Genomic DNA, 20,932 nt, shown 5'->3' with positions numbered 1-20,932 from the left:
CACGTGGTTCTGTTGCTTCTGGTCTGTTTTGTTCTAATGCTCTCATGAGACAAATTGAATTTACTTAAAGCAGTTTATTTAGGCTGCTCATTTGCGTCTGTGGTGTAGTTTCAGAGATGACAGACAGTGCAGGGCTGCAGTTTGTCAGCCCTTTTGCATTTGAAGCCATGCAGAAGGTGGACGTGCAGCGCCTGGCAGCCCTCAGTGACCCGGAGCTGAGGCTACTGCTTCCCTGCCTGGTGAGGATGGCTTTATGTGCCCCAGCTGACCAGAGCCAGGCTTGGGCTGAGGACAAGAAACTCATCCTCCGCCTGCTCTCAGGAGTGGAAGCCGTTAACTCCATCGTAGCGCTGCTGTCTGTTGATTTTCACGCCTTGGAGCAGGATGCCAGGAAGGAGCAGCAACTCAGGTAATCCCTTGTCACCCAATTTCCATCCAACATCACAAAGTGAGTTTATTTCTGAGCTATATCTTTTTCATTACTTGTGCCAGGCACAAGGCTGGTGGGTCGAATGTGGAGAGTATCCTGGTGTCACAGCTGCAGCATGGTCTTACCTTAGAGTTTGAACACAGTGATCCTCTCAGGAGACTTCGTTTGACCCTCAGTGAGCTTTTGGCAATCATGAGTAAGGTACAGACCTCATCATCATACTCAAACAACACCCTTTTCTATTTACTATGTTCTAAATTATTATGCAAATCCTGTTTTTGTTATTTTTTCTAAATAGTCAATACCATTTACAGTGCACATTCTGGTGAACAAAAACGGCAACAGTTTTTTCACTCAAAAATACAGTGTTCCGAAATTGCTATGCAGTCGGGATGTCCCGATCAAACTTTTGGCACCCAAGTACGAGTCCAAGTCTTTGGTTTGGAGAAATAGATAGTGTCTGACTGTATCTCATTTGACTGTGCAAGAACTGCCTTCCAGAGTTGTTGTTTGGAGGCGTATAGTAATGCGGCCCACCCTCATAGATCTTTTTAAATATGCTCCATTGGTTCTCAATAGGGTTTAAGTCAGGGCATGATGGTGGCCACACCATGATTTTTTCACCTTTTTATACCAATTGCAGCCTCAGCGTCAATGATTATTTCCTGCTGTGTGAAGAAGAAGTAGAGGACAAGATGTTCCTTTTTTATACTGTGGTCTGTAACTTCGAAGCATTTAAGAATAAGAGGGTTTTACAACCTGATTTTCTGTTTTTGTAAGATAAGAAAGTAATGACAAATTTACAGTCAAAGCAGTTTTCCCAATACAAAGATTTTCACCATAATGTTGTTATGTTGTTAGGGATGTGTTTTATTACTTTTAAGTTTAACAGCAGTTAACTCATTTTTAGTCTTGTATGATTTATATGTTATATGGTTACAAATGTTAAAATGTTACTACAAAAGCAGTTATTAATGAAGATTTGATGATGGCGATAGTTTCAACCATTATTTGTAATTCCAAACAAATAAGTTCAATCAGTTTGGATCGCTGACCACTTAGTATTGGACGATGAGATTTCAGTGTACTGTAGTTCAATTTCAACTGCAGGGTTGGGAAAGATTTGCTCTAATAATTGTACAAGCTTGTACTGAATAAACCAACCAAAGTACTATAACCACTCTGTAAAATACCAGTAAAGTTTGTATGACTGTTGTTGTGAAAATAAGTTTATCTAAGCAGGAACAGGTTATAAAAGAGCCATTGACAAGGGGACAATTTTCCACTCTAGTCACAGTTGTTTTTCTGCATCATATTTCTTAGGTGGCCGATTCAAATGGAGAATTCTTTCTGAAGTCCTCAGAACTGTTTGAAAGCCCGGTCTACTTGGAAGAGGTTGCAGATGTGCTTTGCATTCTACAAGCAGGTATGTAACTCTGTTAAATATAGGATCATGTTGAATTCAACAGTTTCTACTGTATTCATAAGATAAAAATTCACACAGAAATGCATCCTTATTTGTGCAGGGCATCTTGTAAATATTCACAATTCTTCATTTTCCCCACATTATGCTACATTGCAGCCTTATTCCAGAATGGATTAACACTTCATGCAATATAAACATTTTTTTAGGGGGAACATTTTCTAAATTTATTAAAACAAAAATTACAAAGTCATAAATACTTAAGTATTCACATCCTTTGCTCCCTACTTTGTTGATGCACCTTTGAGAGCAATTACCGCGTCAAGTCTTTTTGAATGTGACATCACAAGCTTGGCACACCCTTAGGACAGTTTCATGCATTTCTCTTTGCAGTACCTCCTGAGCTATTGGGTTGGATTGGGAGCATTGGTGCACAACCATTTTCTGATCGGCAGATTGGATTCAAGTCTAATTCAATTGATTATCAGTTCCTAATTTTGGAATGGCTTCGACTATGGCCCTTTGCAAACTGGCTAAGAAATAATACTGTTCAGCGATTTCACCTGTTAGGTTTTTAGAATAGTGTAAAGCTCAAAGACAAAATGATGGGCCAACTAAATACAATTTTAAATCTCAAATGCAGGATGAATTTTTAGAGGAGGTCATGGTTTTGTCATGATATTTTTCAATGAAAGAAACAACATAGGAGTTAACGAGGATATTTCATTCATTTCCTGAAATATTACTTTCCCTATCAAGCATAGTCCTCCGAAGACAACTGTTCACACTTAACTCATAAAGCAGTGCAGTACACATTTGGTTGTAATAACTATTGAAATTCTGTGGGTGTTATGTTTTTGGACAAAGAATCAATTTGGCATGCTTGTTTATATTGTAGTATATATTTATATTCCACACAAATTAGTTGTGCTAGTTGAAGTCATCACATATCCCTGCGCAGCCAGCCAGCATCATTTTGTGAATTTGATAATCTGTATATTTGTTGTCTCGCCAGAACTGCCTTCCTTGCTGCCAATTGTGGATGTGGCAGAGGCTTTGCTGCATGTTCGCAATGGAGATTGGTTTCTTTGTCTCCTAGTTGCCAATGTGCCTGACAGCTTCAATGAAGGTAAACAGACATTTCTGACAAGGCAAGAGAGGGTTAGTAAATTGACAATATCGGCTTTCTATAAACCCACCCAAGTATACTTAGCCATGTCTTAATGTTCTGTTTTAATTGCTTTATGTAAGGTCTATTTCACACACTATACGCTACAACAATGATTCCCCAGCTATTCTTGCTGCTAACGCTATACATAGTGAGTTGCTATTTGACATATTGGTTAAACAAAGATTAAAAGAGAGCATACTTAATCTAAAAATCAATGGGATGCTTTTCTCTAGTGAGCCTAATAAAATATATACAGACTCAGCTGCGGGTCCCACCACTGCTTTTGGGAATGGCTGCTCTAAATTTTTTAAGAAGCCTCAGATTAAACACAAACCATCCCTTTTATGGAAAGTAATTCAGATGCCACAGAGAGCAATGGATTTCAGTGCTTTTCATATAGTAGTTTTCCTACGATAAATTATGCATATTTAAAGCTGTCAGCTATAAGGACGACGCAGTAACAATGTGACAGGATTTTCTAGGTCACCATTTCCCAGCCTTTGATTAAGGAAAAGCACCCACTTTGAAAAATCTCATGGCACACCACCAAACATAAATGTCACAAAATGTATGACTACTGAAATAATTTACTCACAATAGAGTTACTCATTGTGAAATTTGGCCTGTTTAATTCAACACGAAGTTGATGTACTCGCAGGACGCCATGATTCTTACACAGGTGGATACGCAGGTTTATTGTGCCTTCTGCCATCTAATGGAAGAGTATTTAATTGTTCTGCCTATACGTAACCAGCATAGCTAGATGAACAAAGATATATTTATAATTGATAAATGATCATTTTCACGCAAATTAATTGAATTTGGACAATTTCCCATTGCACCCCAAATGATCTCTCACGGCTCACTAGTGTGCCACGGCACCCAGGTTGGGAACCTCCGTTCTAAGTTGTATGTAATTAACATACCCTTGTCCAAGTAGTGATTTCAGGTATTACTTCATTTAAAAATAAACAAAGTGTGAGCGCGTCATAGATGTAATGTCCGTGAGCCGAAGACAATAGCACATTGACACCAAGCAACCAGAATGAGAATGTGTTTGTGTTTGCAGTGTGCAGAGGTTTGATTAAGAATGGAGAGCGCCAGGATGAGGAGAGCGTTGGCGGTCGACGCAGGACCGAAGCCCTTAGGCAGCTGTGTCAGATGAACCCTTCACAGGCTCTCAACATCCGAGCCATGGTGGTCAGTGCCAAAACATTTTGACTAAACACAATCTTTTCATACGTATAGCAAATATGAAAAATGTTATAAGCTGCACTCACTCTATTTAAAAAAATAAATAAATGGAAAAAAAACATATATAAACCGCACCTATCTATGTTGAAAAATTAAATATTTACTGCATTTACAGAACGATTTTGAACTGTAAATATACATGTATGTACCTGAACAGATTCTCTCCTAACAGTGCCTTTTAACTAGTGCTGGGCCGATAATTCGATATCGATATGTATCGCGATTGACACGTGATCGATACCAATAGAAAATGCCTTCGATAAAACGTTCGATAGAAAAAAAGAAAATCAAACCCGTTCGCAGCATGGTGCGTGATGTAGGCAGCGCGCTTCCACCTCCAAACATGAAGAAGAAGCGTTTAAACCAAAGAAGAAGCAGCTTTTAAACCAACGAGGAAGGAGCTGTTAACTCAACGGAGCATGCTCGCGGGCCGTCGGCCATGCGCTACGCTTGCGGGGCCGGCGGCCGTGCGCTACGCTTGCGGGGCCGTCGGCCGTGCGCTACGCTCGGGTCCAGCGAGCGAGCGCCATTACTTCGCTCAAATAAATGACCACTCGACTCAGTACAACTCTTACAATTAAATTATATCATGCATGATAACCCTATTAAAAACCCGTGGATGGAGCCATGGTGTACAAGTAGAGGAGTTCTTGTCTTTGACATGCTAGCAGTAGTTAGCTTTATCCGACACCGGCATCGCACTCAAGGTAAAATCAAGCAAGTCAAATATGAATGGACTGTGGCAATAATGAGTCTGCTAAAAAGATAAAGTAGTCCTAAGACGGTTGGTTAACGATGATGTATGCACTGCAAGAGAGTATTCGTTCACTTACATTGGATGAACATTGAATGCAGGCTAATAATATATGTGTCAACAACTGCTTTGGGGTTGACCTAATACAAATAAGCATTTACAATGCACTGATGGAGGACAAACTGCACATTACATTACACAGCTATGTACAAAAAACACCTCACTGTTATTTAAAGAAAAGGTTTAACACAAAATCAATAATTATCAATATTGACTGATATGAAATACTAAGATTGTGACAGTTTTTCAAACGTTTTTCAGCCCTTCTAAGCACATTATCTTTAAAATTGAGTTTATTTCATCTTTATATCGACCAGTTTATTTCACTCTTTCATAGTTACATTGACCTCTTATTAAAGGTTAAGTATTATGTTAAAATAAAATAACCTAAATTTATTTTTCTTCGGGTCGTTATTTTTAATAGTTGAAAAAAAAAGAAAAAAAATTCTATATATATCGACCAATATGAAACACTTATATCGTGATATATTTTTCAGTCATATCGCCCAGCCCTACTTTTAACCCATTAAGGACGGGAGCGCATAACCGCGTTTTTAAAAAAAAATTAAAAATAGTGCTTCACTTGCATCTTCGATTGAAACAGTAAAGATTAATAAACGTGTGCCTATGTGAAAGCCACATGTCTAAGATCTCAAATTCTATCTGCTACAGGGGCTGAGATATCAATTATTTTGTAGGTGGCGAAAATGTCAGGTTTTCAAGGGTGACTCCAAAGACGACCGTAGGATTTAGAGAGATGTCTCACGAGGGGCTTCATGCTTTAATGGGTTAACACAGCAGCCACTTTGCTGATTAAAATGGAACAGAACCGAGAGAAAATAAAGTACTTATCTTCATTTCACTGCCCGTTGTCACTCCAGTTTGTCAGTTAACTTCTGCGTACCGCCTAATTCATAACCTAGTGCATAGAGGCCTCGTCTGTTGAACTCCTCCACCTGCAGACACATCCTGTTAATGGCAATTGTATTGTATTGTAATTCTGTTTAAAGCGCCCCAGCGGTGGAAGAAAAATCCACAGAATAGCCGCACCTTTACATAAGCCGCACGGTTCAAAACCTAGGAAAAATGTAGCGGCTTATGGTCCAGAAAATACGGTTTTTGGATCAATCAATTGCTGTTGATAAAATGTTACTTTTGATGGCAAATATTGCCAGCAGTAGGATGATGAATGTAATTGATTTGGATCAGGGATGTAAATGTGTCTGATTAAACCATCAAACTTAATTCCAAAGTATAACAACAGGACCTTGCGGGTTTCAATCCAGAGTTCATATGAAAATATGTTGTTATATTGTAATCAAGGTTAACACATTGTGTGTGTGTTTTATATTTTGTATTTATCTTAGGTGGAGGAATGTCACCTTCCTGGCCTGGGCGTGGCTCTGACTCTGGATTACAAACCAGACACAGCAGATGAGGCCGTCAGCCCGCTTGTTTCTTATGTCAGTGGTTTGCTGCTTGGTACCAACAGCAAAGTCCGCACATGGTTCAGCATGTTCATTCGCAATGGGCAACAGGTGAGTTCCTTTGTTTTAGATTCAGGATAAAGGTTAAGAGGGCAATCATTTTGGCATTGTAGTCACTTAGACCAGGGGTGTCCAGCTCCGGTCCTCAAGGGCTGCTTTCCTGCCTGTTTTCCATCTCTCCTTGCTGCAACGCACCTGATGATCGTTAGCAAGCTTGAGGACCGAGTTTGGACACCCCTGACTTGGACTCATTAACGTTCGGATGCAGCCATTATCACTTTTAGAATATTTCATATCCAACCTCCCACACTATGTGACCTTTTGTTTTGTGCCTACCTCTCACCATACCGTCTTTCCCTATTGAAAAGTGAAAATGTAATTTTCCTGAATAGAAGTGTGCATTTAAAATACCACAAAATCTTCAAATGGCCTTGCTTATCTCTCCATCTACTGACATTTCTTCTTGGTTATGGAGACCAAGGAGCTCTTCTCTCTAAATGCCATCGTGTTTGCTTCTAATATCCCTTTTAAAAAGATGCAATAGAGCCTTTTCCCAGCCTTGAATAAAAAGGCTCCGCTGTTGGAGTGAAATGTTTCATAATATGATGTCATCTTAGACCCCTGTACTCGCCAAATTCTCAATTGCGTTTTAATAGAAGAAAAACATATGAATCTGTTGCTGTGATTGTAAGACAACAGTAAAGCGATTAGCTGACAAAATGCCAATAGTGGCTTGTTGCAACTGGATGATTGCTCATCAGCTCCTGTGATTTTTCTCACCCGCTAGAGAAAGCGAGAGAGCAGCTCAGTGCTGTGGCAGATGCGCAGGCAGCTGTTGTTGGAGTTGGTCGCTATTTTGCCTCGCTCGCGCAGCACCCATGTTCCCAATGACGGCGACATGGATGGCGAGGGTGCCTTTGGCTACTCGGGCCTCAGAGAGGAGCATGTGGTGAAGGCGAGTGCTCTGCTCCGACTCTACTGTGCTCTCATGGGCATCGCTGGCCTCAGGTAACTCAGAGGAAATGCGGTACTAACTCTGATTTGAAATTAGTGTGAATACCTTTACTGTGGTTCTGACCTAGACCGACAGATGAGGAGGCAGAGCAGCTACTGCAGCTGATGACGAGCCGACCTCCAGCCACTCCTGCTGGTGTTCGCTTTGTCTCTCTGTCCTTTTGCAAACTACTCGCCTTCCCTACACTGGTCAGGTACACCATGTTCTCCTTACTGATCCCTACCTGTGGGATTAAATACATGTCTATATTCTGGTGTTCATGTTGTACAAGGAAGAATTGCCTGCAGCTGTGTTATACTCTTAACTTCAGTTGACATCGAACACTGTCTTGTATCTTACATGCCTCTAGCACACCGGAGCAGGAGCAGCTCATGGTCATGTGGCTCAGCTGGATGATCAAAGAAGAGGAATACTTTGAGAGGTAAGAACTTCTGCATACATAATTTGATCCAGCTGGGGAATCATAATGCCCAGTGGGATGGATCATGATTATCTCCAACCATGTGTTTCTTTTTCTGATATTTTTTTTATCAATCACAGCCCAAGTTAAATAAGTTAAGCAGAACCCAAGTTAAATAAGTCAAGAGATCAATCAAGAGACATCAGTCATTGTAAACTTAGCCTTCTTTGAAGACCATTGTAAAAGGGATCCGTTTTATTTGGGTGTAGTGTGACAGTAGAAACATTGTGAATTAGTGATAGAAGCACTTAGCAGCAAAATTACTGTCTGATGTCATTGTTTACTAGAAATAACAATGCTTATATTGCCCTATACGTCAAATAAACTAATTCATAGTTTTTATTGGGCTTTTTAGTGCTATTGAGAAAGGACTGCTGTTGGCAATAATCCCCTACTGCTGTATCTATCATTTATTTGGCATTACAGTAGTCTGATTTTATGGTTTGCCTTCAAATGATGATGTTATCTTTGGCGCTTTGGAATTTTGTCCTGAAGAAATAACTCAGTCTAAGACTTCAGAAAAAGCCAAGTGTTTACTTTCTGAGTTTGTTGGTCTCATTCTGTGAAGTGCATTCACAATTTAAAAAGGGGATGGCTCACAATTTATTGTTTTGGCCAAGTTGAAGACTCTTGTTTGTTGATGTTGAATCATTGCTTCAGTTCAGAGTCATAACTGTGTTAATTGGGCACCTAAACGTGCCTCATGTGCTAAGCACAAATAACAGGGAAACATTCTATAGCGATCGTGACTAAAATGATACATTCTCAGCATGAGTTTGTGGTGTGTGTATGTTTGATTTATTTTAATAAATGTTGTCCTGTAAAATGGCGGATTAACAACCAGGCTCTGCTATATGTGTCCTCACCCATACAGTGCTGCAGGTGTATCTGCTTCTTTCGGAGAGATGCTATTACTGGTGGCCATGTATTTCCATAGCAACCAGCTCAGCTCCATTATTGAGTTGGTGTGTTCTACTTTGGGGATGAAGGTAAGATGATAGGTAGGAGGATGACAGTGATCAATATGTTAGTCTGTCTGACCGGATACTGACCAACCCCCGCCTCCCCACCATCACCCCTCAGCCCACCCCCACCCCCCCGGCCCCCCCATCCTACTGCAGTGGCACATGAAAAGACTCCAGCACTGATGAAACACTTTCAGCATACATAATATGTACAGTATCTGCAAAGACACTCCCATGTCCCTGCAGCATGTTCACTCTTTTATAACTTATTAAGTGCACTATTTTCTCCTGCATGTGTGCTAAGTGGTTTTCCCATCTTAGTGTATTTTCCACTAAGATGTGCAATGTAATTGGATTTAGAGTCTGTTTGTTTCCGCCCCCAGGGCAACCCTATCAATTCAGCATTGTGCCTGCCAAGAAGAGTGTTTTTTTTTTCTTTTAATGAAATATGAAGAGAGGAAATTGAAAAATAGCAATACCTGCACTGCTGCCTTCAGGTTGTTTTCCCGCGTAGGAAAGTTGCCACTTTTCATCTCTTCCTTCTGTAGATTGCCATCAAACCAAGCTCTCTAAGCAAGATGAAGACCATCTTCACACAAGAGATCTTCACAGAACAGGTGCTTTTATAATCCCATGCCAATTTTATACCTCTGTCCTTTTGCAGACGCAAGTGGTAAGTATGATTTTTGAACTGACTATTAAGTTTGTGTTATCTGGAGCTGCACAGAATCTAGTGTTCTTTTTTTTCCCTTCAAATTGCCATTGTTTTATTGACAACATTTGTTTGGCTTACAGGTGGTAACAGCCCATGCAGTGAGGGTTGCGGTGACCAACAATCTAAGTGCCAACATCACAGGATTTCTCCCCATTCACTGCATCTACCAGCTGCTTCGAAGCCGAGCCTTCACCAAGCACAAAGTGTCCATCAAGGTAGTCATTTTGTAGGAGATAATTGGTCCTATGACTCTATCGGTGCAATGTTCAAAACATTCCCGCCCCCTCGGTGTTGTCTTTCACCTTCAAGGACTGGATCTACCGTCAGCTCTGCGAGACAAACACCCCCATCCACACTCAGCTAATACCTCTGGTTGACGTTTACATCAACTCAATCCTCACTCCAGCGTCAAAGGCCAACCCCGAGGCCACCAACCAACCAATCACAGAGCAGGAAATCCTCAGTGTCTACCAGGCCTCTTCTGTCGTAAGTCATCCTGAGTACTTCACAAGGACTGATTCTTTTTTTATTACGTTATGTAAGAGAAAAGAAATATGGCAGCTAAATTTAAGGCACGAGTGGGAAAATAGTACAGTTAATGCATTCACATAAATTAATAGTTTTTATTATTGCTGTAATATTTTCTTCTCTACTTTGTTCCTTAAATTCAGGTTTGTTACATTATAATGACTAATAAACACTGCATATGTTTTAAAATTAATAATTTATTAAAAGTTTTTTGTACATGCATGCCTTTCACGCAATTAAGTACTTGTGTTGTATGAACAACAAAAGTTGTATTTTTAGCAGGGGGGGTAATTGGGTTCCCAGTGATTATAATGTAGGTTTTTTTTTAACATTCTTTCTCTTTTAGCAAGGGGACAATAGTCGAGGAGGACGACAACGCAACTCCATCACGACCCAACTCCTTATCCTCTACTATATCCTGTCCTATGAGGAGAATCTGTTGGCTAGCACCAAACAATTGGGTGTGTAAACATTTAACTGTTCCTCTTTGTCATCTCAGTTGTAGGGATTTCTCTCTCTGAACATGCAGCCGCTTATCCTTTCCACTCTGAGCAGAGCATGTTGGCTGCTTCACAGATAATAAATGGTGGCCTGACAAACAGCCAAGTGAAATTACTCTGGGAGATAACTAGGACAGCTCGAGGTTAGATTGTAGTATTAGCAGTTAGTCTCGCTGGTATGTATTCCCTTTTCATGACAAGCTCTCCTCTTGCCCTTCATTAGGCCAGATTTATGAGAGTTTATACCCATCCCTTTAATTGGTCTGTTTACCTAAGTGCTCCCACAGCCTTCAAGAAAAGATTAATGAAACCGATCAGCAGCGGTACTGAACTTGTGTCAGTAGAATGTCACCCCTCTTATGTGCATCAACTCTGGGGTCCGTACACGATACTACACGTATAATCTGTTCTCGACGGTACTTTCACTTTTTTTTTCCCACTCAAACTTTTCCCTTTATTTTTGTTGACAGCTTTAATGCAGAAGAAGCCCAAGTCCTATTCAGCAGCGCTGATGGACCAAATCCCCATTAAGTACTTAGTTACCCAAGCCCAGGGGCTGCAACAAGAGCTTGGAGGTGAGTTAGCACAAGATTCTATTACAGTAGCCATTGATATTCTGTTTTATGAATACATTTTTAAAAATACACACAAAATACAATTCTTACCGGTAATAGACTGGTGTAAAATCTTACTTTCTTATTCCATGTCGCTAGGTCTGCACTCTGCCTTGTTGAGGTTGCTGGCCATCAACTATCCTCACCTCTGTCTTGTGGAAGACTGGGTTTGTGAAGAAGAGGTAACGGGTACTCTTCCCCTTCTGAGGAAAATGATGCTTCCCAGCAATACCTGCAGATACACTCATATCCAGCTCCACCAAGGTGCGCATCATGTCACTTTGTCTTCAAATGACCACAGTTTAAAACAGTGGTAGACCGTCAGGGACTGCTAGGCCTAATCGGCTGGCTTAATCACTATCACAAGCTCTGCCCTACATTCACAGCCTAAATTCTAATATTTGTTTCATGATATTATATTAATTAATTTCCAACAGACTCTTCTCTTCCTTTCGTAGCATTTCATTGTGGATGCTAGATTTGTTTTTGTTTTTTTGCATTTCTATATAGCACACTATTAATGTTTTATATAATTGTGATGTGATACTGGATGTATTAGATGTTTGTCTGCATTAAAGGCCAAAGTACAACATTTAGAAAAAAAGGAACATTCTTAGTTTTACAAAATACATTTAAACAGCAAAGTGGATGAATGATCAGCATATATCTGCCTCAAAGTTCTGAGCTTGGGGGTTCAAATACAGGCTCCAGTTTTCCTATATACAATTAGTATGTTCTCCCTGAGTCCCTGTGATTTATGTGGATTTTCACTGGGTACTCTAGGTTGCTCCCGTATTCTTAAAACACGCTTCTAATTGAAGACTGTAAATTGTCCTCAGGTGTGAATTATGTCTTCATGTGCCCTCTAAATTGCTGGCAACCAGTCCAGTTTTTCAAAGCAGTATAGAAGATGGATGGATAGCTAGTTTAGATTTAAGACTTAAAGTAAAATCTCAAACATGAAACAAATGACTTAACACCGAACTAGTGCACCTAACCTGATTATCATGTTGCCTTTTGGTTGGTTCAGTAAAATATTGCAAGGTTAATTGAACACCAAAGTTGGGGTCATGCTGTAATTACTTTTAACGTTTTTAGTTAAGACAAATTGGTAACAAAGCAATTATGATTATTACAACTGTGCCACCATGCACTTTTTTCTTTCTCTCTTAAAGGCAGCCCACACAGCTGCGTAATTTATGCGTGAGAAGTAATTTGTTTGGCAAATGCTTCTTCTATCTTTGTATGCATTGCACATCAATTCAAGGAAACACAACAAGGCTTCACAGTTTCAGACTTTGCAGATGAATCAGTGATTTTTTTTTTCTTTCTTCTTCATGCCCAGCCTTCCAGAAGTTGCCATCCAGCAGTACAAGGCTGATGCGAATTCTGGAGCAGTTGACACTTCTCACACCGGGAGACCTTATCCCTTATTCAGAATCCCTCACTGCAAGCATGGCTCTGCTACTAGAACCTGCTGTTCCTCGCCGCACTCTGCAGACACTCAACAAGCTCTGGATGGGCCTCAACACTGTGATGCCCCGCAGGTACACTGCGTGAACACAATTAAATTTTGGAGAACATATGTTGGAGAGAAAATGCTGCAATGACCCTCTGAAGTCGAAATATAACACCAGGGGAAATCGGGAAAGTGGAGCATTATCTCTCTCTCTGCCTTTGCTAAGGATTTAATACTTTTTTTTAAACGTTTTAACTAACATAGGCTTAAAGACAATGTACAGTATGTATAAACTGCATGCAGGTGGCAAACTGTCTGGGTGCAAAAAAGCAGGACATTTCATTTGGAACAGTTACATTTTTAATAATGGTGTTTTATATCATTTTTTTTTTCAGTTTCCGAAGAGTTGATAAAAATCTAATCTGCTGACTTCCCCACAAAATAGCTTTTTGTGCTCGCATCCACTTTTGCACTGCTTCTTATTCGGAATTGGAAAATGTAAAAGCTCATCATTGAGTGAAAATCATCTTCCTGATTTTGGGCCTGGAACAAGTAATTTTCAAAAGGATGTTTGTATCTCTCACGTAAGCAGGAGAGTTGCATCTGAAACATGCAAGGTTTCTGATATTGGAATCAGAATAGTCGACATTAAAGGGGGGATTTAAAAAGGACACTCATTGCCATAATTGTTAAAACTGTCAGTATGACTTGTCAGTAGTACATGAGTACAATCATCTGTGGGAAAAAGAAATCAGCCCTCTCCCTCCCAATCTTGTGCCTCTAATTTGGTTTGCAAGAAACCACCTCGGTTCAGGAAAAACAACCAATCAGAGACATTTCTTGTGCAGTTGCAGGCACACCCCGCGGTTGTTTTGTTATTTGGCTGTAATGTAGGAAATGTTTAATTGGAATAGAAGTAATTCACTTTCCTCTAGGAATGCCTTGAATTAATGGCCTCACTTGGGTATTGACTTTATAAATCCATTCAGTGCATAAAATACTATTTAGTACTTAATTATACTTGTTATCTGATGAGGAATAAACCCTCCTAATAACATGAGTGTCATTTTTGGGACCTTGGTTAATGCGAGAATAGTGTGTGTGTTGTTTCAGTGAAAGGTTATCAGCAGTTCTTGAGTCAGTGGCATTTCTCTTAAAGCTGTGTTAAGTTGCTGTGAGACACACTAAGTGGATTAAAGGAGGACCTGTGGAACAAGAGTTGTTGACCCTGAGCCGCTTGCTCAAAGATGATTGTGCAAATACTGTAGATCAGAGGTACCGAGCAAGGCAAGTCTTGTCAGCCCTCACCCAAAGCTCAGGACAGAAGAGGGTCACTCGCCATGACCTCCATCTTGACACTAGCACAGTTACAAAGCTCTGAGCAGACATCCTATTGATCCGAATGGGTCTCTGCAGGACAATTGAGGTACATTTCCTGAACGGGGGAAGTAAGGGATTGTTGCCAATGACAGCTTTTATTAATTCAGAAGGAAAACACAGCAATTTTGTTTTTGAAGCTTGTGCACCCTCAGGGGTATGGAGCTCCCTGTTTATGGATTATGCTGTTAAACCCCACTGAAGCGACTGAATGTCTTGCCTTTGTCAAATCATAGTGTTATCTTTTTAGAAGAGAGTGTTTTTGCAGTCAATAAATGTTACACAGTGCACTGTCAAACCAAATTCATTCCAAACAACAGTAGGATGTTGGTGGCTAAAACCGGCGTGTTTGTGTTGCAGGTTATGGGTGATGACAGTTAACGCCCTCCAACCTTCAGCAAAGCTGCTCAGACCGCAGACGCACACTCAAAATGACCTCATGGTGGATCCCCTTATTGTTCTACGCTGTGATCACAGGGTGTACAGGTACAACTCAGCTTTGGTCCAATATCATAATATGCGTGCCGTACTTAACTCTTTGACTGCCAGAGATTTAAAAAAAACCTATTGAGTACAAGCCATTAAGAGTATTCTGACTGATATTTCAAGGCTCGCAGAATATTAGGTTTTATGACTACCTAAACACAGAAACTACCAAATGTGATGCCTCAAATGTGAAAAAAACTTTTCTTCTATAAAATAACAGCAACAATGAAAATGTGTTTTTGATTTTGATTTTTGAAAATAATGTGTTAACAAATTCACCAATTCACCAGTGTAACAATTTTCATTTGACAAACTTTACAAACTATTTGCACGCTGTTTAGTAGTGGTAGTATCTAGTAGTGTGTGTGTGTGCGTGCATCTTGCCGTGTGTGTGTGTCCATTACGTCATCGCTTCTACTTCTGTCAATTTTTTTTCTCTTTTCTGACTCTCTTTGTAATCGATTTAACGTGGCAAACACTTTGATCAATCACAAGCTGCTTGTAACGGTCAAATTTCCAGGGGTCTGCCATGTTCACAATCGTCAAGCATTGTCAAGCATTGTTTTGATATGTGGTGATCTCATCAAAAAGAGACCCAATGCTGTCCTCTGCTGGCAATAGTTATACTTAATGATCAAATTACAGTTGGCCAAGACTTTTCTCTGTCCACTCCCATTGAAAAAAAAAAAAGAAAGTCTTAAACGTTGCCATTGGCGCCGTTCAAAAAGTTAATTGACAATAATGCACCTGAATCGCAGAAGCAAACCAGTAATACATTTTTGTAACTGTATTGGTTTCTTCTCATTTTAGATGTCCTCCTTTAATGGACATTGTCCTTCACATGCTGAACGGCTATCTACTAGCATCCAAAGCCTACCTGCACAGCCATTTGAAAGAGACGGCAGACTTTGATAGACAGAGCCAGACAGTCTCCAACCTGGGTGTACCTGGACAGCCAGATACACCTGAGGTCACCAGGGAGGAGCTCAAGAATGCCCTTTTAGCCGCACAGGTATTTCTTACATTATTATATAATTTGTTTTGTCTTGTACATTTTCTTAAAGAATAATTCCGTTCTCAGGCGGTTTGGTTACAATACACAAGTTTCCTGATAATTCATGTTAAATCCAGGATAGTGCAGCAGTCCAGATTCTTCTGGAGGTGTGTTTACCAACCTCCGAGGAGCAGCTGCTAGGATGCAGCACAGAGAGCCTTCTAAGGGCCATCACGGGCCCCGTGCCAGTGAAAACGGAACAAAGAAGCCTGCTGCAAAGAGCCAAGGAGGGTGTGAGGGATGCTGAGCCGGAGGGAGGCCTGCTCAGTGATTTGAGGGAGGTGCAGTGTCTCATCTGTTGTCTCCTGCATCAAATGTTCATCGCTGACCCGAATATTGCCAAACTAGTCCACTTTCAGGTAAGATACTGAAATGTAGTTCAGTCGAATCAGTTACGGTGCTTTTTTGGGGGGGGTTCCCAGGTTGTGAATAGCACCAATAACTGTCTTCACTTATAAGGCTGTTTTTCACTGCTTAGAAAACATTTATTTTGACCCCATTACTCATCAAATTTTCCAGCAGCATTAGCTGTCAGCAGCCGCTGCTGTCCCACAAGAAGCAGATGGTCATATGCTGGATATTATTAAAGGATTCCTCTCCAATTGTGTAGTGAAAAAGCTGGCACAAGTACTGTTATTAAATGGTACATGATCAATATATACTTCTTTTTAATGACATCAAGCCCTATTGCACTCTGATTAGTCTTGTTTTTACTAGTAATGCTCCGATCGATCGGGCACTGATCATGATCGGCCGATTTACGTGATCGGAATATTCGATCAAAGCATCCGATCACCCGCAGCTCATGCATTGCAGCCTACAGCCGTGTTGCGTCCCTCCCCCTCTGCTCGCAGTGGAGGCGCGGCTGCGTTAAGGAGACTTTCTGGCGGCTGCGCGGGTACCTACCTTGCGCTGGGAGCACGGCCTAACGTTTCAACACAACCAACTTAATCCGACATTTGAAGAACAAGCAATTGGGAGACTATGTTGCGTATACGAGGCCCACTGCATCGAATAAAGTCCAGGCGGACACAGTGGTATTATTGCCACAGGGAGACGCATTGTAGGTCACTTGTGGGCAACAGACCCACTATATCATTTTATAATTCACAAAAAGATTAACAGTGACTTTTTTCTCGTTGACAAATGCACAAGATAGTTTGTCTATGCACAAGACAATAAAGTTCCTGAGTCGTTTCAATTTAGGAACTCATTGAATAGTTTATTCAAGTGAAGCCTGCATGTGACTATTTTTTGTACTTTGATTATATTCTGAACCATGCAATGTTTAGGTGGCATGTTATTTATTTGACTTTTTGCATAATTAAGTCTTTTGAGACTGCTGATTATTTTGATCTGTTAAAAACTGTCTTACTAAAAGCTGGTCAAATAAAGTTTTTCAGTTGTCTGTGACTGAGTAATTGTTGTATTGTGCTAGCAACGGTTTTGTATTTCTTCACGCCTTTGAAAGTATATATAGATTTTTGTCAAAATTACAGCAATAATATGGCTGGGTTTTTTTTTCAGATAATATAAATAAATGGAAAAATATACAGATATTCCACGTGATCGAAATCTGTATCGGCCAATTTCACTCGTGCATGATCGGTATCGGTGTCATAAAACCTGATCGGAACATCCGCAGTTTTTACATATGTGGTCTCTTTCAGGGTTATCCTCAACCTCTGCTGCCTCTAACAGTGTCAGGCATCCCTTCCATGCATATCTGTCTGGACTTCATCCCAGAACTTCTGGCCCAGCCCCAACTGGAAAAGCAGGTGAGACATCCCGGCCTTGTTTTGACTGTCTCTCGCCTGGCTTGTGCAAAGCATCTGTGTTTGAATATTTGTTACATTAAAATAAAAAAGATTTAAAAAAATCTCTCATCAATTGTGAATGTTATCTCTTGACAGATTTTTGCAATCCAGTTGCTGTCGTACCTGTGTATCCAGTACGCACTGCCCAAGTCACTCAGTGTGGCTAGATTGGCCGTCAGCGTCATGGGGACACTCCTCACAGGTCAGAAAACAACTTTTCTTCACATATCACACACCTAATCTTCATGTAACAAATTCAGTACAGTACAATAGTTTAGTTATTACCCTCACAGTCTGTCCTGAAGTCATTCTGTACATTCTGCTACCACCATCTGGCCATTGCCTGTTAGTGCAACATTATGACATGCCTTTAATGAATGTCTGATCGGGCTGTAATCGTTTGGTGTATTTTCTTTTCGTCAGTGCTGACTCGTGCCAAGCGCTTTGCCTTCTTCATGCCCACCCTGCCGTGCCTGGTGGCCTTCTGTCAGGCCTTTCCTCCACTCTACGAAGATGTGACAGCCCTGCTAGTACAAGTAGGGCAAGTTTGCGCCTCTGATGTAGCCACCAAAGCCAGGGACATTGACCCTCTCATAGCTCGTAAGTACAAACGCTGATCTGCCAAAATTTGCAGTTTTTCCAGTAAGATATTAAACAAACCCATACTTATCTTTGTAGATGACTGCTTTTATTTTGTTCTTTGTTCTAAGGTTTGCAGTATCTAAAGGAGAAGCCACGGGATACTTCAGTAGAAGGTTCCATCAAATTGGCATTACCACAAAGGACAGCAGAGGAACTTGGAGGAGCCGACCCGGATGTCCAGATCTGCTACTGTGTCGAAGCTACATTCATGGACATCATCAGCTCCACCCTTCATGGCCTATAGAATAGACTGACAATCAATACAATGTGCATTCATGCTTTAATAATTCTGTGGTCTCATGTATTTAATCCGGTCCCTCAGGCGATCTAGTGGTTGTATTCTAACGCTACGTTCTCGTTGCGTGAGGGAGCTATTAATGGAAACATACAACGCCAACAATAATTGTCATGTGAATGAAATGATATTAATAAGTGCTTTGATTACCGTCAAGGTATTGAAGGGCTATTTAAGCAAAGCCTGTTTAAATTCATCAATGCTTCATGTTGAGGGGGGAACCCTTTGCACCATCAGCCTTTATTTTTACATTCTGTGAATAATGATTTTCAATTTATGTACAACAGGTAAACTTATGTCCTCTGTTACAAATGTAGAAAGTGAATCACTGAAATTCTAAGGGCCAATTTTGTTGACTGCTGTTTTAATACATGTGAATATTTTTTTTTCAACTGAACGGGGAAATGTGTTTTTGTACTGTCGTATTGTATTTGTTTGTAGTAAAACAAAGAAATGCTCTGAGTGTAATCAAATTCCTTTCCACCTAAAATCCTACTCGAATATCCTGCGCTGCCAATTAAAAAAAAAAAAAAAAATACTGGCTTCACTATGTGGTGAACAAATACATGCTAAAACTTTGGCCCATTGGGGGGGGAAACACTTCTCAGACCCTTTTAAATACAGAGTAATTACTTTTGTTCTCAATGAGACATGCTAAATATATTTTTTGAGAAACTGCACACCAAACAGCTGAACCATCAAACCAACTTCCACATGGTTGGTTACAGTAGCTGAGTGGGAAGTGATTGAAAAGATTCTAATTTAGAGGACAGTCCTCTAAAGACGTTACAGACAAGACATTAAGAAGTCTTCTGAGAACTTACTGTAATGTCTGGCATGCCACTCACATTTCTTACTGTGGTATAGCTAAACTATTGCATCCTCATAGCCATATCCAGGTAATTCACCAGAGGGCAATCTTGCCTCAGAAAATCCAACAGTTCCTCTCCATTTAACAGGAGCACTTGAATAAATCAATGAATTTCACATTAAATTATTTTGAGATAAATATGAAGGTGTACATATCCAAAACTTTAAACCAATTATGAAGGATTCATATTTTGTAACCAATTCGTACCTGCACTGTACATATTGGTATAAGGGAGTTTATGAAATTAATTACTGTTTGATTAAGCCGAACAAAAACCCTCCTAAGGGATTTAAAGACGGCAATGGATTTATTTTTAATGGGTGTATTATATGGTTTGTGAATTATAAACCAGTGCTAGATGCAAATTGAGTTTAATGTTTTTTTCAGTTTGTGTCACTTTGCACCTATATGCTGTGGAGGAATTTCTGTTCAGCAGCAGTGTGTCACGTTGCCGCAGTTTTCTTGATGCAGTGAGAGATGCCTGAGGCAAGCGAGGGTGAAATCACAGAGTAGGCTCGCTTTGCTTTTACTGCCGTTGCAAAGGACTCAAATGACAACCTCCACTTTTTACAGTCAAGTCCAAATAAAACATGTTGAACTTGCCTCAGGCTGTGTGTGATGGCCAGGGCCAAAGCCGCTTCAGCATTATAGCCGAGGCATATGTGGAGAATGTTTCAATTTTTATTTCCCTCGCGATGTTCAGACGGGAATTTTCCTTGTGTTCTTTTTATAATTCCACTAAATGATGTACAAGCTCCATTCATGCATCCATTTTTGATACCACTTAACGTCTTCAAGATTACAGCAGGAGCTGCTGGAACATGACCTGAATGTAAGGCAGACTGTGAGTCACCAGTCAGTCACGACTGAATTGTGTGGGACTAAATCCAAATCTGGCTGAATCACTATCAATGGCCCCATAACTTAAATAAGACTTGACATGCAGTTGAACTGAAGCATGAAAACGCTTCCTTTACTGGACCACACAAAAAAAGTTAACAGGTTACCACATATTTGCAGTTTGCCATTGGTGATTTCCCAAGATGGCTTTATGTGTCCCAAAATGTATTTTTGACACTGGTTTCAAAAATTCCTTTTTTTCTAACACATCAGGTTTTTGTTTTGTTTTTTTTACAGAGAAAAGCTTGCGCAATACAGATTTTACCATGCGTTGTAATTTATGGTGAGCAATGAGCTAGTTTGGGCAGCAACATAAATTTGATATGTTGCATAAGAGGTCACAATCAGATTTTCATAACGTCTTGGTAATCTTGTTTGTTGCTCCAAATCCAGTATGGCTTGACTAGTGCGTTTCATAGGTTAGTGATAGAGTGTCATCCATTTTTTAAAAACTCAGACTTGTCCTTAGGCTATAAAGTCAATTAAAAAAGTTGTTTCTGTTTCAGAACATTAAATAGATAATAAACACTGCAAACACCAACCAAGTCAAGCATAACACAAATGAGAACTTAATTAAAGCTGATCTAACTTAAGTTTGAAATAAATCCTGTTCGTGATTGCTTGAAGGTCAGAGACAACAGTATCTTTCTCTCGT

At 40.2% G+C, this 20,932-nt stretch overlaps 1 protein-coding gene across 3 annotated transcripts in view; it reads left to right on the top strand.

The window, feature by feature from the left end:
* Positions 1 to 18,965, top strand: part of ints2 (integrator complex subunit 2) — a 20,124-nt gene extending 1,159 nt beyond the window's left edge. For 2 of the 3 annotated variants that reach the window (XM_086013257.1, XM_086013258.1), the window contains exons 2-25: positions 109 to 409; positions 493 to 631; positions 1,754 to 1,856; positions 2,869 to 2,982; positions 4,094 to 4,224; positions 6,460 to 6,630; positions 7,367 to 7,587; positions 7,662 to 7,787; positions 7,944 to 8,015; positions 8,929 to 9,043; positions 9,568 to 9,636; positions 9,815 to 9,949; positions 10,044 to 10,220; positions 10,609 to 10,723; positions 11,233 to 11,337; positions 11,476 to 11,640; positions 12,722 to 12,923; positions 14,573 to 14,698; positions 15,509 to 15,710; positions 15,830 to 16,111; positions 17,423 to 17,530; positions 17,666 to 17,771; positions 17,993 to 18,169; positions 18,280 to 18,965. In XM_086013257.1, coding sequence (XP_085869383.1) covers positions 117 to 409; positions 493 to 631; positions 1,754 to 1,856; positions 2,869 to 2,982; positions 4,094 to 4,224; positions 6,460 to 6,630; positions 7,367 to 7,587; positions 7,662 to 7,787; positions 7,944 to 8,015; positions 8,929 to 9,043; positions 9,568 to 9,636; positions 9,815 to 9,949; positions 10,044 to 10,220; positions 10,609 to 10,723; positions 11,233 to 11,337; positions 11,476 to 11,640; positions 12,722 to 12,923; positions 14,573 to 14,698; positions 15,509 to 15,710; positions 15,830 to 16,111; positions 17,423 to 17,530; positions 17,666 to 17,771; positions 17,993 to 18,169; positions 18,280 to 18,455 — 3,630 coding nt within the window. In that variant the 5' untranslated portion in view covers positions 109 to 116 and the 3' untranslated portion in view covers positions 18,456 to 18,965. Of the gene's footprint in view, positions 22 to 108; positions 410 to 492; positions 632 to 1,753; positions 1,857 to 2,868; positions 2,983 to 4,093; positions 4,225 to 6,459; positions 6,631 to 7,366; positions 7,588 to 7,661; positions 7,788 to 7,943; positions 8,016 to 8,928; positions 9,044 to 9,567; positions 9,637 to 9,814; positions 9,950 to 10,043; positions 10,221 to 10,608; positions 10,724 to 11,232; positions 11,338 to 11,475; positions 11,641 to 12,721; positions 12,924 to 14,572; positions 14,699 to 15,508; positions 15,711 to 15,829; positions 16,112 to 17,422; positions 17,531 to 17,665; positions 17,772 to 17,992; positions 18,170 to 18,279 lie in introns of all 3 variants that reach the window. The other variant, XM_086013259.1, reaches the window with a different exon arrangement.
* The last annotated feature ends 1,967 nt before the right edge of the window (positions 18,966 to 20,932 follow it).

The sequence above is a fragment of the Filicampus tigris genome, chromosome 17 (assembly GCF_054856515.1).
Source record: "Filicampus tigris isolate MCC_2025a chromosome 17, RoL_Ftig_1.0, whole genome shotgun sequence".
NCBI classification, from domain to species: Eukaryota; Metazoa; Chordata; class Actinopteri; order Syngnathiformes; family Syngnathidae; genus Filicampus; species Filicampus tigris.
Note: the sequence above shows the minus strand (reverse complement) of the source record. Positions and strands in the feature narration are given on the sequence as shown.